This window comes from Lepus europaeus, chromosome 1, assembly GCF_033115175.1.
Source record: "Lepus europaeus isolate LE1 chromosome 1, mLepTim1.pri, whole genome shotgun sequence".
NCBI classification, from domain to species: Eukaryota; Metazoa; Chordata; class Mammalia; order Lagomorpha; family Leporidae; genus Lepus; species Lepus europaeus.
In genome coordinates this window covers 93561452-93582120 of record NC_084827.1, presented here as the reverse complement: position 1 = coordinate 93582120, position 20669 = coordinate 93561452, and the positions used below count along the sequence as shown (strand labels likewise).

Below are 20669 nucleotides of genomic sequence, written 5' to 3'. Positions count from 1 at the left end.
TGGGGAGTGAGCTAATGGACAAGAGTTCTCTCAAATATTTTTAAATAAATTTAAAAAGGTGGCCGGCACTGTACCATAGCAGATAAAACCACTGCCTACAGTGGCAGCATCCCATGTAGGCACAGATTTGAGTCCTGGCTGTTCTACTACCGATCCAGCTCCCTGCTAATGTGCCAGGGAAAGCAGCAGAAGATGGCCCAAGTCCTTGGGCCCCTACACTCATGTGGGAGACCAGGAAGAAGCTCCAGGCTCCTTGCTTCAGATGAGCCCAGCTCCAGCCATTGCAGCCATTTAAGGAGTGAACCAGCAGATGGAAGACCTCTCTCTCTGCATCTTTCTAACCCTGCCTTTCAAATAAATAAATAAATCTTTTAAATTAAAGCTATCACTGTGGCACAGCGGGTTAAAGCCCTGCCCTGGCCTGCTGTGCTACCACCCCATATGGGCACCGGCTCAAGTAATGGCTGCTCCATTTCCCATCCAGCTCCCTGCTCATGGCCTGGGAAAGCAGAGGAGTACAGCCCAAGCCCAGTACCCATGTGGGAGACCTGGAAGAAGCTCCTGGCTTGTGGCTTCAGCCTGGCCCAGACCCAGTCATGGCTGATGCAGCCATTTGGGGAATGAACCAGTAGAGGGAAGACATGTCTCACTGCCCTTCTCTGTAACTTTCAAATCAATTTTTTTTTGCAAAAATTTGTTAAAAAATTTAACTACCTGGTTGTTCCTGTTCTTCTCAAAAGACAATGGACCAAATCACCTGTGTGCCATAGGCAATTTTCCCACAAGAAAACAATCGACAATGCAAAAAGCATCTTTGCCTGTTACAACTGAGAAGATGTGACTTGCATCCAGTTGGTAAAAAACCAAAGACACTGAAAAATATCATAGAACATTCAGCAAAATGCTCAACAATTTGCTCAGTACAAAAAATCTTCGCTTTCTAAAGTACTGTCCAAGGTGCTCTGGCATTCTCATTACCTCCATCTGACAATTAGCAGCACATTTTTACATTATGACCAATAAGGGTTGGGGCCAATACTGTGGCAATAACAGGTTAAGCTGCCACTTGTGACATCAGCTTCCCATATGGGCAATGATTTGAGACCCGGCTTCCCTACTTCCAATCCAGCTCTCTGCTAATGCACCTGGGGTCTTCATTTTATGTTGGAAATCTAAAGATTCACTTAGATTCAGGTCTACCCTATCTTAACAATGATCAGACTGTAAAATTCAGCATAAAAATAAAATCTAATTCTTTAAACAAAATGTTTATACTAGATATACAATATGTTAAGAACTGGAGATACATAAAACTAATAGTCTGTTCAAGTATCTTATAATAAAAACTTGAAAGATTCTGAAAACATCAGGCAAGCCTTGTATTTGATAGAATGGCACTTTTCAATGTTTCTTGTAACTACTTTCATTTAGCTACTTCAATTAACACTTCTGTTATAAAGCAAGATCACGTGGGGGAACTAAGTACTCAAGTCTAAGACACTTCCTTTTGGAATTCCTATTCCTCAGACAGATGTTGACCCATGGTTAAAAGGGTATGGTGAGTCCTGGGTTGCACTCCCTGGGCCTTGATTCTGCCTGGTCCACTCTTGGCCATTACAGGCAGTTGGAGAGTGAACCAGAAAATGATTGGGAGCTCCTTCCCTGTTCATTAGTCTCTCAAATTTCAAAACAGAAATGGGGCTGGTGCTATGGTATAGGTTAAGCCTCCACCCATGGTATTGGCATCCCATATGGGTGCCGGTTCAGGTCCTGGCTGTTGCACTTCCAATCCAGCTCCCTACAGATGGCCTAGGACAGCACTGGAAGATGGTCCAAGTGTTTGGGCCCTTGCATCCATGTCAGAGACCCAGAAGAGGATCTTGGCTTCAGATTGGCTCAGCTCCAGCCATCACAGCCATTTGGGGACTAAACTAGTGCTCTCTCTAACTGTGCCTCTCAAATAAATCTTTTCAAAAAATAGAGAAAATTTAAATATTACTTACCTGGATTTAATGCAAAATTATCTATTAAGCTCTTCCATGCAATAAAAGCTATTTTTTTAATCATAGGTGTTCCACTACGAAATCCTAGTTCTTCCAGCTGTAATAAAGAATTGATGAAGCTTCCACTTCGATGCAAGGTCTGGAAGAGAGAAAAATCATTTAGAAGCTACTTATCTGTAAGGAACTATATACAGATAAATATCATCCATCATTCATTCACTTAATATAAGGTCTTAAGAGTCCAAAATGTAATACAGATAAACTACCTATAAAACATTAAAAAGAACAGTAAATGTTAGACATGTGTTTAGTGTAGCAGTTAAGACACAGCGTGCAACACCTGTAAACTGTTATCCATACGTCTAAGCTCGATTCCAGCTTCCTGTTAATAGGCACTCTGGGAAGCAGAATTACTGACAACAATTAGATCCTTGCCATCCACATGGGAGAACCAAACCAAGTTCCTGGTTCCTGGCTCTGGCCTGGCTCAGACTCAATCATTGTGGGCATTTAGGGTGTGAACAAATAATGAGTGTTGACTGTATGCCTCTCAGATAAATATTGCTGTAACAGTTAAGTAACATTTTTAAGAATTTAGTAAATATTAGACTTGTATACACATTCAAAATTCAAGATTACAAAACAGAAAGCTCTGTAAGTATGCATAACACAAGAATTCTAAAATATTAGAGGAAATCAGGAAAAATAGATAAACCAAATTTTTATCAAGGTAAAATCAAAGACAACAGGTACAGGTTTGAGTATCACTTATCAAAATGCTTGAGAGTAGAAATACATTGGACTTTTTCAGAGTCTGGAATGCATGCAAATGTATAATGAGATTTATCTTTGGAATGGGACCCAAATCTAAACCAAACTTTGCTGATGTTTTATACACCTTATACACATAGCCTGATGGTAACATGACTGTTTTGACTGCAACTTGTCACATGACATCAGGTATACACAGAAGTTTTCCACTCATAATGAATATATGAAAAAAAGAATCAATATTGGAAAAATATTAAACTCTAAAACCACTAAAAACAATCTTTCTGGGGCCAGTGCCATGGTGCAGTAGGTTAATCCTCCGCCTGCAGTGCTGGCATCCCAAATGGGTGCCAGTTCTAGTCCCGGCTGTTCCTCTTCGAATCCAGCTCCTCTGCTGTGGCCTGGGAAGGCAGTAGAAGATGGCCCAAATCCTTGGGCCCCTGCACCTGCATGGGAGACTGGGAGGAAGCAACTGGCTCCTGGCTTCAGAACAGCACAGCTGCGGCCACTGCAGCCACTGGGGAGTGAAACAACAGTCCAAGACCTTTCTCTGTCTCTCCCTCTAACTATACCTCTCAAATCAAAAACAATCTTTCCAGAAAGACTAAATTAGGCAGGAAAAATTATTGAAAACCTGATACAATGAATAAAAAGCAATGTAGAAAATGGTAATACCTGCTAATACAATGACAAAGTAAAATCAAAATCAAGAGTACTGGATAGGGGCACTACTGTAGCATTAACAGGTTAAGCCGCTGTCTGCAATGTCAGCAACCATTATAAACACTGGTTTGAGACCCAACTGCTCCACTTTTGATCCAGCTTCCTGCAAAGGTGCCTGGGAAGCAGTGGAAGATGGCCCAAGTACTTGGGCCACTGCAGCTCACTCTTTCCCTCTTCAAAGTATTGGGTAATTTCCAAGATGGTGGAATACAGAGGGAACTTACTGCTGTAGTCTAGGGAAAGACAGTTTAAAAAAAGTAGAGTGTGCAACCTCAGGGAAGAGTTAGAGAGAAACCCCCAAAAGAAATTCCACGCAAATTAGAGGGACATTGTGGACCTATGTTGAGGATGTGGACGCACACAACTCAGGACCCCAGTGGCCAAGAGCCTCACCACCAACTTTGGAAAGTGATGTGAGACCAGACTGCAGCAACCCAAGCCACTAGCAATAAAGCTTCGGGAAGAGGCTGGCGTGAGTCTGGCTTGGAGCCCTACAGGGGACAGTGTGCCTGCCAATCTAGAGAGGGGAGGGCATGTTTCTCTTTCCCTGACCACCCAGCCCCGGCGTCCTGTAACTAGCCGAGAGAGGGTGCACACCATTTTGGAATTACGTAACAGCTGTGCCAGTTTGTATCTGCAAGCCCAGCAACCAGCCATGCTGAGACACCCATGCTTGGCTAAGAGAATTGACAGGGGCTGGGTGCTCGTGACTGCAGGAGCTTTGTGTGCCAGGACTGTTAAAAAAAACACTGTGGCTGCATGGGAGAGCTAACGGTGTGGCTGTAACTTTGAGCAGTCATAGTGGGAGGCTTTTCACACTCTGGGCTTCCCTAATTTCCTGGTGAGGGTCATTGCTGCGGGACCCATGCAATACCATGAACTGCATGGATCCTCTGAGTGGTTCTTGTGACAGCATGGACAAATACTGTACCCCGCGGGGCTAGCACACAGGCATTGGTCTCCTTTGAGGGAAAGTAAACCTGAGAATCCACCCACAGCACAGGAAAGAAGAGGGCTAGGAGTGTAGGTGGGAAGATCAGTATGTTCCTAAAGTTTAGTTATGAAATTCATGAAGTTTGTACTGGGGGAAAATAAAGTATTGGGTAACTTCAAAAATACTTCCAAATATTGTACATAACTGACTGGAATGGGAGCATGATCAAACCACAAGGAAATAAAGCACAAAATAGGTAACAAGTAAACATGCATCACTAGAAAACCATTCACACTCCTAAGAGGCTATGAACCACATACAACCTCAACAGAATGTGAAGAGCAAAAAATACTGGATTAAAAACTAACAAGTTTGGGGCCGGTGCCTTGTCGCACTAGGTTAGTTTTCCGCCTGCAGCGCCAGCATCCCATATGGGCCATTGGTTCTAGTCCCAGTTGCTCCTCCTTCCAGTCCAGCTCTCTGCTGTGGCCTGGGAAAGCAGTGGAAGATGGTCCAGGTGCTTGGGCTCCTGCATCCACATGGGAGTCCAGGAGGAACCACCTGGCTCCTGGCTTCGGGTCGGCCCAGCTCCAGCCATTACGGCCATCTGGGGAGTGACCCAATGGATGGAAGATCTTTCTCTCCGTCTCTCTCACTGTATGTAACTACCTGTCAAATAAGTAAAATCTTAAAAAAATAAAATAAAAAGAACAGAACAAATTCAGGGGCCGGCGCTATGATACAGCAGGTAAAAGTTGCTGTCTGAAGCACTGCCATCCAATGTGGGCACCTGTCGAGTTCCAGTTGCTCTACTTCAAATCCAGCTACCTGTTAATGCATCTGGGAAGGCAGTGGAAGATGCCCCAATTCCTTTGGCCCCTGCACCCACATGAGACCCAGATGAAGCTGTTGGCTTCAACATGGCCCAGCCTTAGCTTTGGCCCAGCCCTGGTTGTGGCCATGGCAGCCAATTGGGGAGTCATCCAGCAGATGGAAGACCTCTTTCTGCCCGTCCTCTAACTCTTTTGAATAGATTTTTTAATAACATTCCATACAATAGGGCTAAAAAATCCTGCAATACTGCAGAAAATATCAATACATTCCCTGTTTCTAAACACCAGCAATCAAACATCTCAACAATTAGTCAGATTATTATTACTTAATGATGGAGACAGTCTGAAAAATTTTGTTGTGGCAACATCATTAAGTATACCTACACAAACTAGAGGGTACAGCATCCATCATCAGAGTCTATTAAAAGTCCTGGCTACTCTGCTTCTGATCCAGTTTCCTACTAATGCACCTAGGAAGGTGGCAGATGGATGGAATACTTGGGCTTTACCACTGCCACCCATATTGGAGACAGGGATGGTGCTCCTGGCTTCAGCCTGGCTGAGCCCCAGCTTTTGTGCACATTTGGGGAGTGAACCAGAGGATGCAAGATTCCCTGTCTCTCCCTCTCTGTCCCTTTGTCTTTCAAGTAAATAGATCTTTAAAACAAAAACATTTCTAGTCAAAAGGCAGAAGATTTGTATGATCAAACTTCATTTAGCAATGCTGTATAGTTTAAAAGACCACAAAAATGAGACATTCACTCTGATGGATAACAGTTAAAAATGTCACTACTACCCAAAACCATCTACAGATACAGTTTCCATCAAGATTCCAATAGTCTCTTCCACAAAAACAGAAAAGTTGATCCTTAAATTCTCATGGAATTACAAGGAGCCATGAAAACTGCAAACAATTTGAAAATTTAAAAAAAGGGCTTATATTACTGATATCCAAATTTAGTACAAAATGAAAAGTAACTGAAACTTATGGTGGGTCCAGCACTGTGGTGTAGCAGGTAAAGCCACCGCCTGCATTGCCAGCATCCCATATTGGTGCCAGTTTGAGTCCTGCTACATTTCCAATCCAGCTCTCTGCTATGGCCTGGGAAAGAAGAAGTCGGCCCAAGGCCTTGGGCCCCTGCACCTGTGTGGAAAACCTAGAGGAAGCTCCTGGCTCCAGATCAGCACAGCTCCGGCCATTGTGGCCAACTGGGGAGTGGAACAGCAGATGGAAGACTTCTCTCTTTCTGCCTCTCCTCTGTTAACCCTGTCTTTCAAATAAATAAGAAAATCTTAAAAAAAAAAAAAAAAGGGGGGGGGGGATGGCGCTGTGGCTCACTTGGTTAATCCTCCGCCTGCGGCACCAGCATCCCATATGGGCACCAGGTTCTAGTCCCAGCTGCTCTTCTTCCAGTCCAGCTCTCTGCTGTGGCCTGGGAAGGCAGTGGAGGATGGCCCAGGTCCTTGAGCCCTGCACCTGCATGGGAGACCAGGAGAAGCACCTGGCTCCTGGCTTCAGATCGGCACAGCACGCCATTTGGGGGATGAACCAACAGAAGGAAGACCTTTCTCTCTCTAACTCTGCCCGTCAAAAAGAAAAAAAAAAAAAAAAAGAAAGAAAGAAACATGGTAATAGCCTAAGGACAGGCACACAGAACAAGAGTAAATATTCCATATATAAACTTTCAAAAATTTACATTCAAATAACTTTCAAATGACTTTCAACTAAGTTACATGGCCATTTAATGAGAAGCATGAATGAATGAATATATAATTGTATCCATTTGGGGCAGGTGCTATGGCACAGCAGGTTAAAGCCCCAGCCTGCAGCATCAGCATCCCATATGGGCACTGGTTGGAGTCCTGAATGCTCCACTTCAAATACAGTTCTCTGCTAATGCATCTGGGAAAGCAGTAGAAGAGGGCCCACGCCCAAGTGGTTGCCCTTGCACCTACATAGGAAACCCAGAAACAGCTGCTGGCTCCTGGCTTCAGATCAGCTCAGCTCTGGCCACTGTGGCCATTTGAGGAGTGAACCCAGGGATAGAAACCAATCTCTGTAAACTCTTGTCTTTCAAACAATTATACATATTTACCAGAATTTTTAAAAAGAGTATTCCTCCCTTTCCCCACCAAAAAAACTGGTTTAGACTTAGTGTGTTTGGACTAGCACTTGATACCCACTCCAATAATGAAGTGCCTGCATTCAGTATCTCCCAAAAAAGTTCTTGATTCCAACTCTCTTCCACTGCACACTTGGAGGCAATAAGTGATGCCTCAAGTAGTTCAGTCCCTCCCACCCACACAGAGCCTGAACTACTGAGTTCCTGGCTTCTGGTTTCTGCCAGGCCATTTTGAACATTTGGGAGCAAATTCATGGATGGAAGCTAATTTTTAAAAAAAAAAAAAAAAGCTAAGGTTGAAATGAATGCACATGTGTTTTTCAGTATTTGTGGTAGTTAAGCTTTATATTCACTCTGATCAATGAATTACTGAATACTGAGCCACTGGCCCTATAGGAAATACAAGGTTAGGTTTGAGTCTCTAGTTCTAGCAGCTTGGTCAACTGTTCAACATATAACCCTTTCTATTTAGGAAGACATTTCATTTTATTATATTTATATATACACACACACAGTTGATTCCTAACATTAAACTCATGGCCAACAGAAAAAACTAATTCCACTGAGAACAAAAATTTAATGCACATAACTGTTTTCTTCAAGAGCACATCATAATCTTTCCATGTTAAGTTAATACCAGTTTTTTGTCTTACGCTCAGAATTTCAAGCAGCGCAATCAAGAAAAAGCACAGAAACGGAGTGGAGAATGCTTTCTAAATGGACCTGGAAAACAGCACTTAACTTATGGTCAGTGAAATAAAAAGGCAGAGTATAACCTTGCCTTGACCTAAGATTGATACCTCGCCCTCAAAGTACAATTCTGTGCCACTCTCCATGTTTACAAATATGAAATGACAGCAACAGTAAGAACTGAATTGGGATTTACAAATGATTTTTAGAAGTAGGCAAATTTGTAAATAAGGCAAACATGAATGGTGATAGTCCAATAGAACATAAACAAAGCTGGTAGACGTTGTGATTTAGCAGGTTAAGCTGCTGCCTGGGATGCTTATACCCTATATGAGAATGCCAGCTTGGAGTCCAGGTTACTCTGCTTTAGATGAAGCTCCTGTTAAATATGCTTGAGAGGCAGCAGTTGACAGCCTAAGTACTTGGATTCCTGTCACCCTCATTGGAGACCCAGATGGAGTTTCTGGCTCCTGGTTTTGGTGTACCCTATCCCTGGCTGTTGCAGACATAAGTGTAGTGAACCAGCACATAAGAGCCTCTCCCAACTCTGCCTTTCAAATAAATAAATCTTTAAGGGAAAAAGAAAAAGAACAAGGGAGGGGGTCTATCATATAAAACTCAGACGATTAACTGTGGCACTTACCTTTCCAAGAAGTTTGACAAACAAAGGCCATAATTTTAATACATAGGTCTCATTTTTATTCATAAATAGCTTCTGGAGTTCTGAGAATAACTTCTACAAAAAGCAAAATATTTACCAAATAAAACAGAATGAGAAAAAAGTCCACTATCACAGTCTAGAAATAATTTTCAAAAATTCATTCTCTTAGACAAATAACTTCCAACAAAATAGCCCTCCCCAGAAAAGCATGAAACTTTTTTAAGTATATAACACATCTGAAAAATTTTACAATACTTGAACACAGACACTCAAGTTCTACCATTAACATTTATTGAGTTTGTCTTATCACTTATCTGGCCACCTTACCATTCACCAATCCAGCTTTTTTTCCTACCACTTATCCCAAAAAACTTGATCATACATATCATTAACTATAGTTCCAAAATAATATATTAACTTCTCAAACTAGTAGTTACAGGGGCCGATGCTGTGGCACAGCGGGTAAAGCTGCCGCCTGAAGTGTCGGCATTCCAGATGGGTGCTGGTTCAAGCCCTGGCTGCTCCACTTCCGATCCAGCTCTCTGCTATGGCCTGGGAAAGCAGAAGATGGCCCAAGTATTTGGCCCCTGCACCCGCATGGGAGACCCAGAAGAAGCTCCTGGCTCCTGGCTTTGGATCAGCTCAGCTCTGCCCATTGCGGCCATCTGGGGAGTCAACCAGTGGACTCCCTCTCTCTGCCTCTCTAACTCTGCCTTTCAAATAATTAATCTTAAAAAATAAAAACCTGGTAGCTACAAAAATACATTAATAGCATCATAAATAGGTATCTCAAAGTTTTAGTTTGAATTTTTTGAGTTTCATATTTAGCTAAAAATGAATTATCAAAATAAAACAATTCATGAAGACATTGAAGTTATTAAGATACCCATTACTGAGACCTCCTGAATTTCAAAAAACAAAGTCCTAGGCTCCTCCCCTGATTATTGCATTATCTCCCAATGAGTCTCTCTGCTTCCGCTCAATAGCAACCATCTATTTTCAATATTACCAGAATGAATGCTTTAAAATCCAGGACAGTAGGTATCGCTCCCAGGCTCAAAACTTTGAAATATGGTTTTTCATATTCCTAGCATAAAAGTTACATCTTTACAACGGTTCCCAGAGTCCTATGCGACTGGGTCTTCTGTTCTAATATCTACTCCTCTCACCCTCCACTCCACAGCTGTTATACAGCTTGGTGTTCCCTACAGATCAACTAGATACACAACCAGAGCAGAACAGAGACTTTTTGTCCTTGTGGTTGTTTGCCTGAAGTGAGTTTAAACTATCATCCACATAGCTAGTTCCCACACTGCCATCAAATCATTAAGATATTCAGTTTTTTAACCACCCTTTACTACCTCTGCATTCCTATCTGAAAGTCATCATTTAATACATTATATACTTTATTATCTTTCCCACTTGAAAGCAAGCTCAGGGGCCGGCTCTGTAGCGTAGTGGGTAAAGCCCCAGCACCATATAGCCTGCAGCACCAGCATCCTATATAGGCACAGGTTCAAGACCTGGCTGCTCCACTTCTGATTCAACTCCCTGCTAGTGTGCCTGGGAAAGCAGCATAAGATGGTCTAACTCCTTGGGGCCCTGTATCCATGTAGGAGACACAGATGAAGCTCCTGGCTTCAGCCTGACCCAGCCCTGGCTGTGGTAGCCATTTGGGGTTTGAACACAGGATGAAAGATCACTCTCCCTCCCTCTGCAGCTGACTTTTAAGATTTAATTATCTGAAAGGCAGAATTAGAGAAAGGTAGAGGCAAAGATAAAGAGGTCTTCCATCCACTGGTTCACTCTCCAGATAGCCGCAAGAGTTGGAGCTGTGCCAATCCGCAGCCAGGAGCTTCCTCTGGGTCTCCTATGTCAGTGTAGGGGCCCAGGGAATCAGGCCATCTTCTATTGCTTTCCCAGGCCATAGCAGAGAGCTGGATTGCAAGTGGAGCAGCCAGGGCTTGAACTGGTGCCCATATGGGATGCCAATGCTTCAGGCAGCAATTTTACCCACTATGCCGCAGTGCCAGCCTCCTTTCAAATAAATTAAAATCTACTATGTTCATGGTACCTAGAACAATAAACTGTATATTACCAGATACTTAATTTGTTCTAAGAACAAAGGTTGAAAACTCTAAAGCATGAGGCAAGTACTAACTAGGAAACCACAGATAAAATAAGTTTATTTCTACTGGGATTATATAGTAACAACCCAATTTCAAAGCTCTTGCTTTTTCTGAAATATAACCTTTTCTAGTCATCATTAGGGTAAACTGCCTAGACGGTATTAATAATGAATAGAAAGGCTAGCACTGCACCATAGTGAGCAAAGCTGCCACCTGCAGTGCTGGCATCCCATATGCGCACCGGTTCAAGTCCCTGCTGCTCCACTTCGCATCCAGCTCTCTGCTATGGCCTGGAAAACAGCAGAAGATATCCCTGCACTCATGTGGGAGACTGGGAAGAAGCTCCTGGCTCCTGGCTTCAGATCCATGCAGCTCAAGCTGTTGCTGCCATCTAGGGAGTGAACCAGTGGATGGAAGACTTCTTTCTGTTCTCTGTAACTCTGCCTTTCAAATAAATAAACCTTTAACAAAACAATGAAAAGAGCTCTGTTCCTGTTATACAGGAGCAATGTCTCCACTCGCTTAAGTGGTTGTTTTAACTCAAACCTAAACTCATACATCACAGTGCAATTATTACTAATGAGCCCACAATATCTTAAGTTCTATACTAAGCCTAAAATTTAATCTCTACTTAATACTTACAGTAGTCATAAGCTGCTCTGTAATAGATGCTATTTCTTGTTGCTTCTGGAGCAACAAAGGCATTCCCATCTCCAAAGCAGTTGCACCCCGTAGATGTACCTTTTGTGCTGAATGAACTACTAACGGTATAACTAGTTTGGCCCATCTCACTGATTCTTCTCCCATTTGAACTGGGGCTTGTTCAATTAGCCTGTAATAGAAAAATAAATGAATTAACTTGACCTCACTTTTTAAGCCTGAAGTACTAGGATAATAGACAATACCTAGAAATATGCACAAGCAGCTAGCGATGTGATACAGGTTGAGCTGCCTGTGACCAGCATCCCATAGAAGCTGGAATCCTGTATGAGTAAGGGTTTGAGTCCCAGCTGCTCCACTTCAAATCCACCTCCCTGTTAATGCATCTAGAAAGCAGTGGAAGATGGCCCAAGCGTTTGGGTCTCTATCATCCAAATCAGAGACCCAGATGGAGTTCTAGGCTCTTATCCTCAGCCTAGCACAGCCCTGGGCCATTGTTGCTTTCTGGGAAGTAAACCAGCAGATGGAAAATATCTTCCTATCTTCCTGTAACTCTACCTTTAAAATACATAAATCTTTAAAAAAAAAATTTATACACAGTAGGGGCAGGAGTTTGGTACAGTTCTTGAGTCACTACTTGGGAAGCCTGCATTCCACATTGGAGGGTCTGACGAATTTTTTTTTTTTTTTTTTTAAGATTTATTTGAAAGTCAGAATTGGGGGGGAAGAAAGGTCTTCCATCCGCTGGTTCACTCCCCAATTGGCTGCAACGGCTGGAGCTGCGCCAATCTGAAGCCAGGAGCCAGGATCTTCCTCCAGAACTCCCACATGGGTACAGAGGCCCAAGGACTTGGGCATCCTCCACTGCCCTCGCAGGCCACAGCAGAGAGCTGGATCCAAAGTGGAGCAGTCGGGACTCAAACCAGCACTCATATGGGATGCTAGCACTGCAGGTGGCGGCCTAACCAACTACACATAGCACCAGTCCCAAATGGAATCTGCTTCTCTGCTTCCAATGTAGCTTCCTGCTAACGTATAACCTAGGAGGCAACAGGTGATGGGCTCAAGTACTTCAGTCCCTGTCACCTACTTGGGAGACTTGGATTGAACTTCAGGCTCCTGGCTTTGGCCTCAATCAGCCCTGACTATTGTGGGCATTTGGGAAGTGAAGCAACAGATGAAATCTTCCCACTCCCCATCTCTCTTTCTCTCAATAGGAAACGTTTAGAAATTTATACAGTACAGCCCACTTGTTTCAGTATACCTGTGTACATACATGCAAAAAACATCTAATTAGCTTGCTGATTTATATATTTTTCCTATAAATTTTCTAAACAAGGAAAATTCACTTTCATCAGGCTATAAACTATAAAATACTAATTGTTATACTATTAAATTCAAAACTATTATGGGAGAGAGATTCCAAAGAACCATGATATAATCAGGGGAATCAACAGGAACTTCCAAACACTAAGAAGTGAAAGCAAATACCCCAACAACTGAAGAAACAACCTTTAATGCAGAATGATGGAAGAGTCTGTGTGGTTACCATATCTGGTAAAAAGCAAAGATGCCTAGAAGACAAGTGATTTTTCTTTTCTTTGTAGGCACTGTGACTGCTTCCCTAAACTTTCCTTATGGCCCACGAAAGAGTTTATGGTAATTTTTAAACTCTTGCAAAAAACTTTAGCAGAGACAATTTTTAAAAACTGTTATCAGTGGGTACAATAATCAAAGAGTTAAAATTGTTTTATTTTTATTTTATTTGAAAAGGAGACAGATCACCCATCCTCTGGGTCATTCCCCAAATGGCTACTATAGGCTGAGGTTGTGTCAGCCAAAGCCAGAAGGAAGCTCAATTCCTGTCTGCCTTGTGGGCTGCAGAGACCCAAGTACTTGAGCCATCACCTCTGCCTCCCAGGGTGTGCTCTAACAGGAAGCCAGAATTAGGAGCAAAGCAGGATTCCAACCCAAGCACTCTTAGTAAGAGATACAGGCAACCCAAGCAATGCCCTAATCACTGCACCAAATGCCTGCCTTCAAGACATTACTTTAAGGCTGTTCTGGCAAAAATAAATCTGCTAGGCCTGGCACTGTGGTAAAGCAGGTTAGGCTGTTGTCTATAGCACCAGCATCCCATCTGGGCACCAGTTCAAGTCCCAGCTGCTCCACTTCTGACCCAACTCCCTGCTATTATTGCCTGACAAAGTTGCAGAGGATGGCCCAAGTGCTTGGGTCCCTGCATCCACATTCAGAGACATGAATGAAGCTCCTGGCTTCAGCCTGACCCAGCCCTGGCCATTGTGGCCCACAGGGGAGTGAACCAGCAGATGGAAAATCTTTCTCTCCATCTAATTCTGACTTTCAAATAAATCAATCAATCTTAAAAAAAAAAAAATCTGGTGGGGCCGCCTGTAGTGCAGGTATCCCACATGGGCGCAGGTTGGAGTCCCGGCTGCTCCACTTCCAATCCAGCTCTCTGGTGTGGCCTGAGAAGCAGTGGAGGATGGTCCAAATCCTTGGGCCCCTGCACCCACGTGGAAAATCTGAAAGAGGCTCCTGGCTTTGGATTGGCCCAGCTCCAGACGTCTGGGGAGTCAACCAGCGGATGGAAGACTTCTCTCTCTCTCTGCCTCTCTAACTCTCCCTTTCAAATAAATAAATAACTCTGCCTTTCAAATTAAAAAAAGTAAGTAAATCTGGTGGCCTATGCACATCTACTTCCATCCTCTTATCTTTTTTCTTTCAGTCTAATAAGTATTCTTACTATCTCACTTAAATCCCAAAACTTGACCCCGTGAAGTAAATTCTGAATTTTTACTATTCCAAATCTTCAAGCATCTAAATGCATACCTTATGATAACATTTAATGCTTCAAAATCAACAATGGCAGAATGTATCTCTCCTTTATTATATACTATTTCTAATGAATCAATTATATTGGATACCTACAAGAAAGAAGAAAATAAACACAAATCAAATAAGCCTGAACTGTTTATTTCGCATGTAGTTAAGACATACAAACTATGTACTCACCACTCTGCCAACAAGTTCAGTAGGAAACGTCTGCTTGGATAAGACCCAAAGTGCCCTGGTACGTACATTTTTGTCTGAACTCTTAACAATGTCATTTAATTTGGAAAGCAGTTCCTGAATATTTGCCTCTGTAAAGCAAGCAGTTTTAGTTTTTAAATGCAGCTTAAGTATGTAGAATATTTACAATCTTCAAAATCTTAAAATATAGCACATAAAAATATATTCTTCAATCAACAAAATCCCATCTATATCCTCAGAGCATGTCAAATTTCCTCCCAAAACACATAATTCAGTTCAGAATGGAAGGAATATATTCAAGGAACCAGTAGACTCCAAATCAGATATTTTATGCAATTAAAGTATCTCTAAGTATCAGTATGCATGAAAAAAAATGAAGACAATTTTTGGCAAGATAGCCTCCATCTCAGGGCAAGCACTGTGGCATAGCGGGTAAAGCTGCCATCTGAAGTGCGGGATCCCACATGGGCACCGGTTCAAGTGCTGGCTGCTCCAGTTCTGATCCAGCTCTCTCTTATGGCCTGGGAAAGCAGTGGAAGATGGCCCAAGTCCTTAGGCCCCTGCACCCACGTGGGAGACCTGGAGGAAGCTTCTGGCTCCTGGCTTCGGATCGGCACAGCTCTGGCCATTGCAGCCATTTGGGGAGTGAACCACGGGATTGAAGACCTCTCTCTACCACTCTGCCTTTCAAATACATAAATAAATCAAATCTTAAAAAAAAATAAAAATCCTCTATCTCTGCTCCAAAATGAACGCTGTTATTTCATGCTGGTAACACTTCTACATATAAAAAAAAAAAAGAACAAGCAGAAACTTCTTCCTCCAGGAAAAAAATTTAGAGACAAAGCTAGAGCACACCATCCTCTGATTCACTCTCCCAAATGTCCACAATGGCCAGCCAGAGTTGGAAGGCAATCCAGTTCAACCATTTAAATGGCAGGAACCCAATTACTTGAGCTATCTTCCAAGGTCTGCAGTAGCAGGAAGCTGTAGTCAGGAGTCAGAGCTGGGAATCAAATCCAGACACTCTACTAAGGCACTCATTTACTAACTGCTACATTGAGGCCTGTAGAGCGGGTAAGAACTATATTTAGGTGTGATGATACTGGTCTTAGACATCTTTGCAAAAAGCAGTTACTACAAGTTTTTCTCAATAATCTAAAGGTAACAGTACTTGTAACAATATCAAGATATACTTTAAAGCCTTAAAAGACTAAATGATAAATTTATCTACCTGATAATCCTGAGGTAACTTTAGGATTATACAAGCAAAACCCCAAGACCTGTAGAGCAGCACTACTCAGCTCCAAGTTTGGACTTGAAATATGAGTCTATAAAAAACACAATCATTTGTTACAAGTAAATATGATTTTGAACCAATTCTTAGCAATCTTAAGTTGATACATAAGCAAGTCCTCTATATTTTAATCCAATCAACAAAGCCTGTGGTTGTGCAAGAGAAGATGTAAGATCAGAAGGCCAAATAGAAAGCTTAACACAGAAAAGGAGGAACTAGAAAGAATCAAAGAACATTTTTATTAAAAGAAAAAAACACCTATGTGTGTAAAAACAAAGAAAAGGCCAACAGATGAAAGATGCTACAATTATCAGGCAGGAAATAAAAAGAGTAAGGCCATCCCACCAAGGGGAAGCAATTGTTTGAAATGCAAAAGCTGACATCGGAGCTTTCCAAGTGGAGTAACACCTCCTGTTCAAAGACTGCCAAAGGGAAAAGACTGGAATGTGACATTTACTAAATACCTAACACAGGAGCAGATACCTTTCGTCTACCAAGGGTCATCTGGATATTTGTAACATCCAGGAGTCATACAAAATTATCAACAAAATTGAGCCTACTATAAATTTACTGAGTTTCAAGCACTGCCTCCAGTTGCCTTGGCAGGGCCAGATCAAATTATTTTGCAGTCCTTACGTGGCCCACAAGCAAGATATTCCCCACGCCTAATCTAATAGATGCTATGTGTTTTAAATGTTGTCTCTACTTTGAAGTTAAAAAAATTTAATTCCTTCTTTATAGAAAAAGAATGTAACTCATGTAAACACAGAATTTAAAGTCTTACTGATACTAGATATAAAAGCTATGAATGTCCAAACCTGTCAAATGGGTTCTCCATTTATCCCTCAATATTTCTATCTGTCACCCTTCCTCTCCCAATTTTTTATTTGGAAAAAAAAAATTGACATAAAAACCATACATATATATGGTATATTATGTGAGGTTTCATATATGCATATGGTATATAATATCCAATAAAGTTTAATTATATCCCCTTAAACATTTAAGGCAAAACACATCCAAAGATCTCATTTTCTCTTTTTTCTACAACATTATCTACAGTCATCCTGCTGTGCAAAAGAACCCTAGAGCTTCTTACTCCTAACTAGTTGTATTTAGTCAAAGTGATTTATTTTCAAAATCCTCTGTATCTCTCTGAACCAAGGATTCAATGAACCCTCCACTGCCAGTCTTGACCAGGAACAAATGTTAGTGGTCAGATATATGAACAATCCTTTGGAGTGCCCCTCTTACATCTCATTCTTAAAAAAAAAAAAAAAAAATTCAAACTCTACAGTATGAGAGTATACCAACCAGTTCAGAAGACAATTAAGGCTTAAAACTTTGAAAGCTACTACTGTTAACCCATACATATGGATCAACTTAAAACATTTGCTTGAAAGTTATTCCTTAATAGTGTTATGTCCCATTTTCTAAAATGTTATGGGTCCTTAAGACAATTCTAATAGAATTCAAACAAAACTGAAATACGTTCTACTTTAACATAGGTCTTAAATTGTTTCATTCAAATGGAAAGCTTATGTTAATGGTATATTACCAACTTTCCACAAGCTTCCAAATAATTCATAAGGAATTTTAGTTACAAACCCGATTTACAGAAAGGGCAAAATGCACATAATATGGTTCCTGATCCTTTATGCCCGCAAACATTAAATGTATGAAGGTATGTATCTTCATCACAAACATATTGCTAGAATGTGAAGTAGGATAATGAATAAAGTGGAAAAATGTCACTAACATTAATTAAGGCTTTTATGGAACTTCCACACAAGTTTCTTAACTTAAAGAAGGTTGGCCGGCGCCACAGCTCACTAGGCTAATCCTCCGCTTTGCGGCGCCGGCACACCAGGTTCTAGTCCCGGTTGCCCCTCTTCCAGGCCAGCTCTCTGCTGTGGCCAGGGAGTGCAGTGGAGGATGGCCCAAGTGCTTGGGCCCTGCACCCACCCCATGGGAGACCAGGATAAGCCCCTGGCTCCTGCCATCGGATCAGCGTGGTGCGCCGGCCGCAGCGCGCTACCGCAGCGGCCATTGGAGGGTGAACCAACGGCAAAAGGAAGACCTTTCTCTGTCTCACTGTCCACTCTGCCTGTCAAAAAAAAAAAAAAAGTTGATTATGAAGTACTTCTGAGTATGCAATACCTTTAAGTACTTCAAGTGTTTCCATGTATGCTAAAACATACAGTGAATGTTTTGACAAAATACGTTTGAAAGCACAAAAACCGGATCTTAAAAACAAGAGCTCCAAGAGACCTCAGAGGTTGTTTCACTCAAAAACAAGGGACCTTAAATTGAGATGTTCGTGAAGTTACAAAGCCACTGAGTAGTCAACTAAGGACAAAAACACAAGTCCTCAGTTTGATGTTAAGCTGTATCACCTCCTATCAATAAACAAGGAAAAACCATAGTAACGGTTCTCTAGTGGCAAAAACTGAATGTGAATGAAGAGAAAAAAATGAATACTATCTACAGAATAGACCAAAGACAATCATAATTTTAGAATCATTTACTTAGGAGTACATTCCCAAAAGCAAAGAAAACAGATTAAATAGTCTCTGATCACTGCTTTCAAGAAAGAGCACAGGTTTTGGATTCAAGTGGCCATTGGCAACTTCAGGCAAATTAAACCAATCTCTTCATCTGCAAAGTGGGGATTGATGTGTAAGTGCATGGAGATATGGAGAAGTAAATGAGAGAAAGCATGTAAGATAATTAAAATAACTCATAATTTATATGTAATCAATAAACAGTATGACATACGTCAATCCTATTGCTACTAGCGTATTGTAGATTCAAAATCGAGTCAACTAAAAGTTTTAGAAGCCAAATGTAGCTCTATTTACCAAAAATACATACCCTTAGAACTTTGTACAACCGAGGAATTTTTTTCTCAACTTCTGTAATGACTTCTTTTCCTTCTTCTCCAGTCATACGACTTGAAAAGTAGAAAAAACACAAGTTTATGCAAACAGTAGAATCAATACTCATTCCCTAAAATACTCCAATTTACCTAACCTTCTAAAATCTTCTAAAAGATTGCTTTCTAAGCCTTGTTACAGAATACATAGCAATGAAAGTACTTCAAAATGTTTGTGGAACACGGAATTAAAAGATACTTATTTTGGTGCCAAAAAACTTGAAATCCATGCATAGCTTATTCATACTACGTTTTCCACTAACTTTTTGAAGACTGATTGTACAATTTTAGAATTTTTTCGCACTAACGAAGCCCCATGAATCAGAAATAGGTATGAAAACCCTCAAAATAACTTCTGGCATCTACAAACTAAAAGTTTGGACAAGTTCCACTGACGACGGGCACACTTACCCAAGCTGCAAGTTCACTAACAATTACTAGAGCTCCATAAAATTCTTCTCTAATGTTTGCCACAAAAACATTTTGAAGCATTATACAACGATAATAAAGATTAATTACTGCACCTATTAAAGAGACAATTCTGAGATGCTCCACCTCCCCAGTACGTCGGGGGTTTACGCTGAAAACCACTCCTCCTTTCCACCACTTCCCACCCAAACTTCTCTTAAGTCTCTCGCTTACAACACACACGAACAGGCTGCCCGCCGAGGAGCCACCTTCGGCGCTGCACCCGGGGCGAGCACACGGACCCCGACTCCCCGACGACCCCGGCGTCCTCACATCTTGCCAGAGGAGCAGAATTCACACTCAGCACGCCCGACCCCCCATCCTCCTTCCACCCCCAGACCCAACGGGGCGCCCGTGCTCCCGCCCCCCACCCCTAGCCAGCCTCACCTGGTCAAGGCCAAATAAGCGTCAGTCTGCTCTCCAGGGGAGGCGGAAGAGTCCTCCAACGTCTCCAACAGCGGCGCCAGGGGGCTCCGACCCGGGGCCGTCATGTTGGCCACCCTGAGGCCCGGACCGGAAGAGAAGAAAAGCCAGTGACCGACGGAAACAGCCCCGCGGCGGCCCACCGCGGAGCCGGCCCTAACACCTGCACACCCGCGCCAGCCTCGCAACCCCGCAGCGTCCACACCGCGAGCCTCCGGCGCTCAACCCCAGCCTCCCACCTGCCCCCGCGGCCGGCAGCACGCGCCCAGCCCCACGCCGCGCTCGGGCCCGGCCCGCTCCCGCCACCACTTTCCCGGGCAGCTTTCAACAGAGGGAGGAGACCGGCGAGGGGCGGGAGAAGCTCGGGGCGCGAGATGTCTCGCCGCGAGGGGGCAGAGGCTGCGACAGGCTGAGAGTCCCCGGTGGCATAACACCCTCTGCTCGATACTTACTCCCACGTCCGAAGGCCGGGGCAGGGTCCTCTCCGGCTGCAGCGAAACACCGGCCGGCAGCTACAGCTCGACTTTCCCGGCACGGGATGTTTACTCACGCGTGCGGCCCGCTCCCTCCTAGGCCAAGATGGCGGCGGGGGCGGGCCCAGGAGCGCGCGGGAGCAGGACAGGCCTGGCGCGCGAGGCTCGAGCCAATCCAACAGGCAGCGGCGCGCCAGAATTGTCGATCGCCTGCCTCCCAAGTCCTCCCGCCCCGCCCCGCTCCGCCCCTCCCTCCAGGTCACCTTCAGGTGATGGTATTTTGCCTAAGGCGAAGAACTTGAAATTCAGAATGTCAGTGAGTTGCCCAGGTTCGCCAGATTGAATCTAATGAGCCAAGTTTTCAAACTCAGTACTGGTCTAGTTGAAGTATTAGCAACAGATCATGTAACAAAAGGAGATAACACTTAAGGTTTAAGGCTAGCGGCTGTATCTCCATCTCAATTTTCTCCCCTAAAATAAAGCTAAAAATAG

At 42.9% G+C, this 20669-nt stretch overlaps 1 protein-coding gene across 3 annotated transcripts in view; it reads right to left on the bottom strand.

Annotated features, from left to right (window-relative positions):
• The window catches only part of RIF1 (replication timing regulatory factor 1), a 75680-nt gene extending 55395 nt beyond the window's left edge, over nt 1–20285 (bottom strand). For all 3 annotated transcript variants that reach the window (XM_062186659.1, XM_062186676.1, XM_062186667.1), the window contains exons 1-9: nt 20157–20285; nt 19669–19782; nt 18753–18831; nt 15816–15912; nt 14564–14691; nt 14381–14475; nt 11510–11699; nt 8721–8813; nt 2004–2142 (exon numbers count right to left, since the gene is read on the bottom strand). In XM_062186659.1, coding sequence (XP_062042643.1) covers nt 2004–2142; nt 8721–8813; nt 11510–11699; nt 14381–14475; nt 14564–14691; nt 15816–15912; nt 18753–18831; nt 19669–19772 — 925 coding nt within the window. In that variant the 5' untranslated portion in view covers nt 19773–19782; nt 20157–20285. The remainder of the gene's footprint in view (nt 1–2003; nt 2143–8720; nt 8814–11509; nt 11700–14380; nt 14476–14563; nt 14692–15815; nt 15913–18752; nt 18832–19668; nt 19783–20156) is intronic.
• Nucleotides 20286–20669: the final 384 nt, after the last annotated feature.